An 11,418-nucleotide genomic window follows, 5' to 3' on the forward strand; every position below is an offset into this window, starting at 1 on the left:
TACATTCAACTCATCATACGACTTATTATGCACTTTGCTAAGTGTCATTTCATGCCTCATTCATCCTCGTTTCTGCTACAATCTCCATCTAGAATATTTGAATATTCCAGGGGGAAAACCCAAGTTAGATGATGAATTATTTAAGTAAGGGAACAAAACATTTAATGCTCATATATGTATGCAATGCATATAACATCATAACTCTCTATTTGGGTCGACCGCACCTTAAGATTACCCGTTATTTTTACAATCTACCAGATCGAGGTGTATGGGTGCACCCATGACAAAGTAACAGTGTCAGTACCTAATCCCAAACTCATGCAACATATGACCATGAATCTCATCATGCTCACATGCATATTTTATCATCAATACATGTAAATGCAATTTACATGACATACTCACATCAAGGCATGACAACATGACAAAATCATTTACATAAAATCGAATTTTGGGTCGAACCACTTACAAACCAAGCATTTTCATAAAACTAAATCTAGTTGGAAAGTGCCACTTACCTTACAAAAAGATAATTTTGCCCTTAGCGTAATTTTGCCTCAAAATTCGCGTCGAACTTCCAGTCGTACTCAATTATGAATCTTAACGTACCTTGGGCATCATAATAACTTAAGAAAATCAGATTTCTAATTTTCCTAATTTCTTCCATTTCCTCAAGATTATGAAATAAATACTTTCTCATAAAATTTTTGCTTAATTTCTCTTCACAATAATTTCTAAAACAATATTCCTAAACCCCAGAAATTTCCTCATAATTTTCAGGATCCATGTTCTATTTATTTCTCATTTTTTCTTTGATTTTCAAACATCTATTACCTCAAAAAATCTATAATAAATACCAATCATGAATTTCTCTTCCAATTACATCATCAAAAATTCTAAAATATTATTCTCATATTTTTGAAATTTTTGAAGATAACTCACTTTCCCGCGGAGCGATTCGATATTCTTCTATACTACGACGAAGTCTCGATTTGCGTATCCAACAATGCCTTCTACCACAAAATTTCACACAAACTACTAAACCCATCCTATAAGATTTTTCTAGAAATTTTTGGTATTTTTCTCTATATATTTTTTTCTATTTCTTTATCTTTTTTTCAAATCTCTCTCTCACTCTCAAATCTTTCTTTCTTATAACATTTCTCTTTCTAATTTAAGTCTTCCAACCTTTCAAGTTTTCTCTGTTTATAGAAGGTTGAATTAAACTTAGCATAATTGCAGTGACTTACTATCTTTAATTATTTTATCATATTTCTTAATTATTTTTCACTAAATCTCACCCATAATCTTTAATTATTTGTTCACACCCTACTTTGTCTCTCATATTTCTCAATTATTTCACCCATTATTTTTAATTATTTGGTCACATTTTTTAATTATTTTTCACTAAATCTCACTCATAATCGTTAATAATTTGTCCACACACTACTTTATCTCCCACTTTTCTCAATTATTTTACCCACTATCTTTAATTATTTTGTCACCTTAATTATTTTTCACTAAATCTTCTTTGGAATAGATTATTCTTTTATTTAGTTTATTAATTTTAAATTCACTTTCTTAGCCTACTAACTCTAAGTTCATTTACTTAGCCTTTCATTTTTTTCAGCTTAGCCCACTAGCTCTAAGCCTATTTACTTAGTATTTCCTTTCTCAACTTAATCCACTAACTCTAAACCTATTTACTTAGCCTTTCCTTTTTCAACTTAGCCCATTAATTCTAAGCCCATTAGTTTTCTCAAATATAATCTCTAATAGATGTAAAAAATATTTTAAACACAAAAAAATTAATTCTTATTATTCTCAAAATACTAGGATATTATAGTGGAGGTAGCAAATTCGAAACCATACAAATGACTCCCTACTCGTGATGAACTAAATCATTGGAAACTTCAAAGCAAAGGACTCAAAGATGAAGAATTAGGTAAAAAAGGTAACCAAACTCATATATGCTTGAAAGAAATTTTTTGTTCTCCAAATATCTCAATCTTAGAATGAAAAGATAGGCGAGTTATCTTGCTTTGCCTTATTATTAAGAAAGAATCTACTCGAAGAAATTTTGATAGAAACTTTTCTACAACCCAACATTGAAGACAAGATTCAATACATTAAAGAATAACCTAGTTGGATAGACCTAATATTCACATACATTCATGAAGGAAAGCTTCCAAACTAGCTAATAAAGGCTAAGAGGATATGATTTAGGGTCGCACACTATGTAATTGAAAGATGGCAACTTTATAGAAGGTTCCATTGTTGTGGGGTGCCTCAAAATTTGCCTAGGTCCTAAGTATTCTCCCGATGGATCCTATTTCCCCTAAAAGTCTCTAGGATGATATCCTTATGTGCCCCCAAAGGGGTCCCCTAGGACGGTTTGGCCTATTTATTTTGCATAATGATAGTAGAGACGACATTATCACGTAACTATGTGTAGGGAGTTGAAAAAGTAAATGGATATTTTTTACAATGTGGAGGGATTGCCCAAATTCAAACAAATCCTTATTAAAATCTAGAATTTATGGGTATGATTGACAAAACAATTAATTACCTTCCTAAGTTCAAAATGACAATAGTGAACGAAGGAAATGGGGAGTCCTAATGATGTTAAAAAAAATAACAAAGTCTATATTAGAGAAAGAGTCAAGTCATCATAAGAGTTCTTATGATGGAAGTCAATGCATATTAGCTTATGATTTGACTTGCACCATGACCAAATAAGGCTTCCAAACAATTGTTGAAAGGCTAGGACTCTGGATGAATCATATCATTGAATTTCCCTAAGGGTGAGCAAGGAAAAAAAAATCCAATCCAAGTAGAAATTATAGCAAAGTATTCTCCAAAACAAAATAAGGATAATCATTGCAAGTACAATTCGAGCAAGAACAATCTCAAAACCTATATGTTAAGTGCTTACTTTGAGGCACTTCCTACCTATTAAGCCCTTAAACTATAGGCAACTCTTAAAATTTAGAGAATAAATAAATTTAAACCTAATAAGAAGAATCAAGGGATGAATATTTCAAGTCTTCTTGATATCTTGTGTCATAACCTCCATAAATTCAGGTCAAGATAATTCACACTTATCCAACAATTCGAGTTCAACTCAATCCAGAACTTGTGAAAAAAAAAGAGGAAATAAGCTAATTTTTTGTGATATGGGTGGGACTAGCTTATTCTTATCATCTTCTTCATTAAAAAATTCAACTCAAGATATAAGAACACATCGAAATGTGAGCCAAATGTAACTATTTTCCTAACTTTCAATTCTCTTGAAATGTTCACTAACTTAAGCATAAGAGCACTCTTATCTCGCTTGTGTCCCAAAGTAGTTATTATTGTTTTTTTTTTTTTTTTGTCTACACTCGCACCCATAATCCAGATCAACTTAGCACGTGATTGAGATCTTGCCTAAATCTTATAAATTCAATTGGTGACTAATCTTTATGTTATCATCTACATTAAAATTATAAAATTATCATTTTAATTGAATCGGAATTGTTAATAGTAAGACAAATTATAATCAATTGACAAATTATACAATCGATGTTTGGGAGAGATTTAGTAATGATATAATAAATTATAAATAAATGAAACAAAAATAAAAGAGATAAAAATGAAATTGTTGGGAAAAAACTCTCGCACAAAGCCAAACAATTTTTTGTTAGTCTGAAAACCAAATCACAAAGTAATAGCAACAAACACAAGAACAGAAAAATAGAACTTCATTGTGAACACCAATGAAGGTTTCAGCTATTCAAGGCTCAGATCAGAAAATCATCACCTACAGTGAACCGTCGAGAAGCTCTCCCAATCCGAAATCCCAATGGCCCAGCTCTGTACCAGCACACGGCATAGGAGATCACACAGAAATGGTTCACTCAGAGACCCAACGATTTCCACTCGGTTTCTCTTCTTTTTCACCCCTTCGTCCCATCGAACCCACAAAGGTTTTATAGCCATCAAGAGGTAAACCGAAAGCCAGCAAAAAATCCGTCAAGAAGGATAAAGGAACGAAGCTTTTGGAAGAGATAGGGATGGCGAGATAGGAGGAGAGGATAAGCTAGGTTTTTGGACGGAGTCACTAACGGCCAGGGTAGAACTAGGTCAAAGCATGGGGGAAAGAAGCATTATATACCTGGGATGAGCAAGGGCAGGTTTGGTTGAGCTGAGCTCTAAAATTGGGCCTGAGCTGCTGGGCCAAAATTGGCCCTACCTCCTTAAAGGCTCTTTGGGCTTTCTTCTCCATTTGGTGACTACACATTTGGGTTGTATCCACACATTATCAATCTTGGGCCTTAGCCTATGATAGTGTGGCCCACCTGATCATCATGGCCTTGGGATGTTTGATATCACAAACAACAAAAATATTATTTTTTATTAGTTTGGAAGATATTAAAATAAAAAATAAAAAAATAATAAATACAATGAATCTGATTTTCATTTCATCTCCTTTAATTTTAGTCCAATATTTTTTCATTTTATTACCAAAAGCGCCCTCAAAGACGAGGTGTTTCGTTTTCACTCTCCCATGCACTCCCTGGAGGATTGCGAAGAGAGCGAGAGACAGAGAAGGGGGAGGGGGGTTCTCGGGGTTTGCAAGACCAACTGAATTCGTGAAAGGGATCTCTCCAATCCAAGAGGTAGTATGACATTCCATTCGTGAACCATCATTCGATTTGAGATAGTGATTCTGGTGCTTTTATCGTTGCTTCTGGTGACTATATATGCTAAAATGGGCTGGGAGGAATGATTATTTGTTTCAATGATGCTTTTGAGTTGGTTTTACTCTGCGTTTTCATTATATATTCGTTTCGTTGATGCTAATCGGTTCTGCTTGTTTCTTTTTGTGGAGAAGAATCTGATATTTGTTCAAGTTAATTTGAGGCGGAGAGGATGATGGCGATGAAGGAGTTGAAAGACGCTGTGAATTTCGGCTGTACAAAAGAATTCTGGAGGATGGCTGTGTTATGGACCATCTCTCTCCTCCTTTCCTATTTGCACTTGTTTACTCAAACCCTATTTTCCCGGAAACCTATTTCATACCCTCGCCATTCTCCTTTGCCAACACCGACAACATCAGCAAGACCCGTCTGCATCATCACCGGCGTAATACATCTTTTCTTCTTCTCTTCATATTTTTTCCATCTAATTTTGAAGCATATGTTGTATTCAGAATTTTTCTTGATTACGTGCATTTAATGCAATATTGTTTTCGCCCCTTTTCTTAACCTTCTCTTTATTCCAGGCCACATCTGGGTTGGGTGCTGCAGCTGCATATTCTCTCTCAATTGAAGGATTCTTTGTCGTTCTTGGTAGTGCCATACTCTTTTTTTGCTTCTTCCCTTCTCAATATGTCTTTCCATTTTCTTTCTGGCAAGCATCGCAAAGCTACGACTGAATTCATCTTTTAAGTGCAGTGGGACGGTCATCTTATTTGTTGTCAAAGGTGTAGTGCAAATCATAAATTTATTTTTTGGATCTATCTAGAATTTTTTATTTTTAAAGAAAAAATAAAGTATATACCTAGCTTGGAAGCTTTAATTGATGTACTCTCCTTGTTGTTTGACAGGTTAAGGCTGAGATTAGAAGACGAAATAAGTATGCCCATATAAAAACATTTCAGGTTGACTTATCATCTTTTCAGTCAATTTTGAAGTTTAAGGAAACCTTTGAGCTTTGGCTTCTGCATTCAGATATGCACTCCTCGGTTCAACTCCTGATAAACAATGCTGGGATGTTGGCAACATCAGCTAGGCTCACTGCTGAAGGCTTTGATGAGTAATGGTTTAGTTTATTTATGCATTTATTTGTCTGCCACTTGACAAGTAACTTTTTATAGACAGGAAGGTCTGAGCTGTTCATTTCAGTGAAAGATGAATTAGTTGTCACAATTGATCTTCTTGGAATTTATGGACATAATATTTTTGTGAATGTGTTTTCAAGATTATTTATTATAATTTACATATTTGCCAGGATTGTTACCTTTGGATCTCTTCTATGTAGTCAAAAAGAACTTTGGATTGTCTTGTTCCAATCAGAAAAATAAAGAATAGAAAAGTAAGAAAAGCTTCATACCACGTGTACTTGATTTACTTCAGCATATTGATATTTCTTGTCTTTTCCAGGATGATGGCTACCAATTATATTGGTGCTTTTTCACTTACCAAACTTCTATTGCCACTTCTCGAGAACAGCCCTGTTGCTTCCCGAATTGTTAATGTTACATCCTTCACGCATCGTACTGGTGAGTTTTTTGACCTTTTTCATTAAATAAATTAAATTCAAAGTATACAAAGAGCTGTAATTTGATTTTCATCCTTGTTTTTATGCATATAAACCATTTAGCACAAAGATTAACGGTGGACAACATAAAAGTTGCATGCCATGTGACCCAGAGAAAATATTGGTGGCATGAATGTTACTCGTGGTATTGTTCACCATGCAAATTTTCATGTTCAACTGACATATACATGCTAGGGGAGACAACCCTCAGATTTTTTCATGTGGTTATTGATTCGTGGTAAAGAAGGAGATGAGAAGAGAAGTAGAAAGATCAGAATTGGGGAAGAACACACGAAGAATTCTAGGGAGGAGAAGAGAAGAGAAGAGAAGAGAAGTAGAAAGATACGAATTTGGGAAGAACATGGGGAGAATTCTAAGAAAGGAATCAGAAATTGTTATTCAATCTACTGCTTGGTACAATTCATCAAAGAGTATTTATAGTGATACCAATGAACTGTTATCTTGGTTCAACAGTTAACAACATAACAGCCAACAGCTTTTAACGCCAATTTCTAACTTCAGCTGTCAACTAACTCCAACCACTAACAGCTCTATTAATAAGAAGGCTTCCAATTGTCATCATCACATAGGGTCAAGTGTCAATTCTGAAAACCACCATGATTTGGGACGGTAATGAATCACAGAATGTTGAAGACAGGGAATTGAGTAAGAAGAAGCAGAAGAGAAGAGAAGTCAAGAAGAAGAAGAGGAAAACTGAGAGAGAGAGAGAGAGAGAGAGAGAGAGGAAATCATATTATTCAATCATCTAAAGCTGAATAGAAGATTACATTACATGCCTTATTTATAGACAATGAAAAGATAAACCTATCTAAAGGATAACAACTAACCAAAATATGATTATAATCTCTAAATCAAATACAACCCTATCTAATCCATAAAAATCAAATATAATTCTATCATCTAAACAACTATGATAAATAAAAATAGAACAAGATAAAACCTAATCTAAATCTTATTTTTTAAAATAAAAAATATAAACATATCAAAATATCCCTCACACACCAAATGTCAAGCTTCATGAAAAATGCCTATAGCACTTATATGTTTAGAATGCATCAAATATTGCATGTTGTATGTGGTTGATTTTTTTCATTAGTGAGGGTTGCTACTGGAATTGGATATTTTAAGAGGTTTGCTATGGAGGGATGTAAATGCAATTTCATTATTGTTTTTTGCTTTAGTATATGACAGGCGATTGGATCGGCAAACTGTTTCTGGAATTACCTTCTCAAGATTTAGAAGATACCCGTGTGCTCAGATTTATGAGTATTCTAAACGTATGCTACCAGTCATGTTGGCATTGATTTAATAATTGTTTACTGTATTTCTAAGTGTGTGTATGCATTTGTCTCTTGATAGTTTGCCTACTACTATTCTCTTATGAGCTTCATCGACAATTGAGTGCAAAGGGATCTCAACAGGTATCTGTCATGTACGTGCTCCAACACTTCCCATTGTTTGTATATTTTTCTAACTTCCAAATATGTTAGAAAGGTTTGCATATTTAACATGACTGCAAGTAATAAAAATTTTACTAGTTGAGGTTTGGGTCCATCTTATTTTATTTGATAATGGCCATTGCTACATGCATGGTTGTTTGCTTACCAAGCCACTGTCACCCTGGATTGACAAGAGCAAAGGTGGGAAGTGAAAAAAGAAGACTGGTGGATTCACAATCCTCTTTCTCGACATCTACCCCTACCTGTTTACATATTCGATGAATCTATGAATTCATGAATGCAGGTGCACCTGATAACTTTACTAATAAAACTCTTGTTTAGTCAATCTATGTATGAGATGATGGGCTGAGGTGCCGGATGCATTGTACAAGTTTTATTTTGAGTTCTTTCCTTACTGGAAGAAATATCTAGTAGTGGTTAGACTTTCATCAACTGAAGAATATCGAATATCGACTATACCGGATCGTTAACAAGACAGGTTTCAATAAATATTCAGACATGAGAGGTTACAAAGCATACAAGGTTATTTTGCACTAGGGGAAGTTAGTATTCTTGTTTACCCATGGCTTAATACACAATAGTTTTCAAAGGGTCAAGGCCTCCTTAATTTTAACAGTTGATTGTTGATCAACTGCTTCCTTCTGTCTACGCTCTACAGTCAACCCCTTTCATATGACTGTTGGTTGTCTCCAGCTACTCCACCCTTTTTGGTCCTCAAGCAAAACATGAGGTGTTACATTTTTACCATCTGGAATAGGAATTGGTCTAAATGCAAACATGACATCTGTGCATACATACATGCAAGTATAATTGTCAAAATTAATATGTGCATGTTCTGGTAAGTAGAAATGTAGATAGAACCATTGACTCCACATTAAAATAAAAAGGTGAAAGAAAATACTAAACATGGGAGGAAAGGTAATCTTATATTTGCTATGAGCTTTATTGAAACTCTTGCTTTGTAGTTAGATGATGTCAGTGGACTGACAACACTCCAAAACTTTGATGTGCATACTTTTCCACAAAAATCAATTAACTAAAAGGACAAAAGAATTTACTTCTTTTGGCTGTTTGTACCTTATCATCCTAGTCCTAAAAAAAGCTGTGGCTTCTGCTTATATTCTGTTAAAATACATGAAGTAACTTGAAACCCCCCTGGCAAAGAGCTCTTGTTCACCATCTAGAGTGAACTGAATGACCCGCAGCCTGAACAATACTGAAATCTCTTGGGGTAAGGTTGCTGAATAAAAGGCTACTGATGCCTCAGGCTGTCACAAATTTTCTTCAAATAGAACTGAAGCGTCTTTTGCAATGTATCCCATACAAATTCGTATATATGCATGTTCTTTGTCTCTAAATTATTCAACGGCCATATTGTTCTTACACAAGATAGACACAAATCACCCCTTCCCAGCCAGAAATAAAAAGGGGCAACAAATTTTAACTCTATTTTAATGCTCACCCAAAGGGTAGTACCGAGAATGCTCATTTCACTTGATGTCTTTCTCCAGGGCTCTTGATCCTTGTCTATATAGTATTCAATGGCAATCACCATATTGTTTTTACACAAGATAGACAAAAAATAACCTCCCCCCCCAACAAACCAAAAAAAAAGTAAAAACAGAAGGGCAAGAAATTTTACCTCATTTTTATGCTTGTACAAAGGGTATTGAGAATGATTGTCATTTCACTTGATTTCTTTCTTCAGAGCTGTTGATCCTGGAGCAGTGAAAACTAATATCATGCGAGAAATTCCGACGAGTATCTCTTATGTGGCTTTTTTTGTTTTGAAACTTCTGGGCCTTCTGCAGTCACCTGAAGATGGAGTCTGTTCTATTCTTGATGCAGCTCTAGCCTCTCCTGTGAGTTCTTTGTTCTAATCAATTTTAAGTGCTTATGGATATGTAACCATCAATATATCTATATATTACCACATGGTTTATCTAACATGCTTGTTCAAATAAGTGGGGATATAGTTATGCTGAGTTGAAGCTTTGCTATTTATGCTATGATTTTCAAACTCAGCTCTGTTTCAACAATTTTTGTTTTTTGTTCAACATGGATGATTTTGCTGTTTAAGGATGATGGAGAAGGTCTTTTGCTCCACATGGATCATACTTATGCACGCGCACGTGCACACAGAATAATCTTTTGCACTCTACTCATTATTAGAAAAAGCTACAGCTTTAGTACCTAATATTGTTGTGCATAAACTTTTCTTTCCGCACAAGGCATTGTATGTCGTAAGGCACCTTGCTGTGACTGGGCTTAAACAAGGAGAAACTTCTTACATACATTGTACATCAGCTTTAATGGGGCATCCTGTTGCAATCACTCAACAAACTTTCTTTGGTTATTTGCCAAAACAACCTCCTAGTCAGCAAGCTTTTCCGTTTGGATGAAAGATTGTCATCCTAATGAAAGCCAGATTCCAGACTTCCTAAAAGGAAATTCACTTGTCATGACAACAATGTTTAAGCACTTGCAGTGGGATGAGAATTGCCAATTCTCTGAATCCTTTTGCTAAGTGCTGGATTGATGAACTTGTTGAACTTTGCATTCATACCATTAGTTGGCCTTTGGTGAGTTGACTGAATCTTTCACAGCAATTTGTTGAACTAAACCGAGTTTTATATGTTCCTTTGTTGCTAGGAGAAATGCATTTTATTGCAAGAAGTTAATCTATATTGTAATAACGCTCAACAATCGTCTGTTGATTTCAGGAGACATCGGGAGCTTACTTTTTTGGAGGAAAGGGCCGGACTATAGATTCTTCTGCGCTTTCTTATGACACGAATCTGGCGAAGGAACTTTGGGCTACATCTTGTGATCTGTTCCAAGAGTCAGAGCTGGCCTCTAAAGATACTCCAACTTGAAGAGATACAAATTTCACATCCAAAAATGGCGTCCTCGGTGCAGAAGACTCCCATTTTGCAAGGGTTTTGGGGGGAGGGAAGGTATTTGGGTTGTTCCACCAGTATGCAGATTCTGCAGAAAGGGAATGTTTGGCCTGCAAATTATACATTTATCATGCACTTTTCCAGTTGTCCACGTCTGCTTCTTGTTGCAGTAGACTTTTTATTTAACATTTATGTTCTTTTTGAGGACTCTCCTTATCTATAGCTGTGACACTTTACTTGGAACATACAATCATGGTAATTTATAAGCATATTAAGTCTCCCATCCTTATTCATATTCCCTGTTCACAATCAGAATAAGTTTTATTTAAATATGAATTTGAGGACTATCTAACACTTCTCCCTTCATTTTTGTCTCTCTTTGTGTTTATATTGGCTTGGACTCCATTGTATAGTCATTCTAGTATGTTTCGCCCCATCTTTGCAATCCGCCTCTCTAATAATGCTATTATCTTAGTAATGGTGTAAAAATTGTAAACCTATCGTGAAAAGATACTAGATTATATAATATTTTAAAATTTTAAGATAAATTAGAAAATTAAGATTTGTCATTTCAAATAAATAAAAATGGATTTAATGGCAAATTTCTATTAATTTGAGGGTATTTTTGATAATTTGTCAAGAGGTTGCATTTAATGTACTTTTCCAAAGTATGCAGGCCTAGAATGATATTGCAAAGATTGTTGAGGTTTTGCATAATTCTTGAAAATTTTTAA

General features: G+C 34.7%; 1 protein-coding gene across 1 annotated transcript; it reads left to right on the forward strand.

The window, feature by feature from the left end:
• The first annotated feature begins 4,518 nt into the window (after nucleotides 1-4,518).
• Nucleotides 4,519-11,050, forward strand: LOC127813697 (uncharacterized). Its single transcript, XM_052354811.1, has 10 exons — nucleotides 4,519-4,661; nucleotides 4,877-5,127; nucleotides 5,267-5,333; nucleotides 5,439-5,467; nucleotides 5,591-5,799; nucleotides 6,147-6,265; nucleotides 7,506-7,601; nucleotides 7,684-7,756; nucleotides 9,493-9,646; nucleotides 10,508-11,050. Exons 2-10 carry the CDS (start codon nucleotides 4,915-4,917, stop codon nucleotides 10,658-10,660), a joined length of 1,113 nt encoding a protein of 370 aa, XP_052210771.1. The 5' UTR covers nucleotides 4,519-4,661; nucleotides 4,877-4,914; the 3' UTR covers nucleotides 10,661-11,050.
• Nucleotides 11,051-11,418: the final 368 nt, after the last annotated feature.

Source organism: Diospyros lotus, chromosome 11 (genome assembly GCF_014633365.1).
Source record: "Diospyros lotus cultivar Yz01 chromosome 11, ASM1463336v1, whole genome shotgun sequence".
Classification (NCBI taxonomy): Eukaryota; Viridiplantae; Streptophyta; class Magnoliopsida; order Ericales; family Ebenaceae; genus Diospyros; species Diospyros lotus.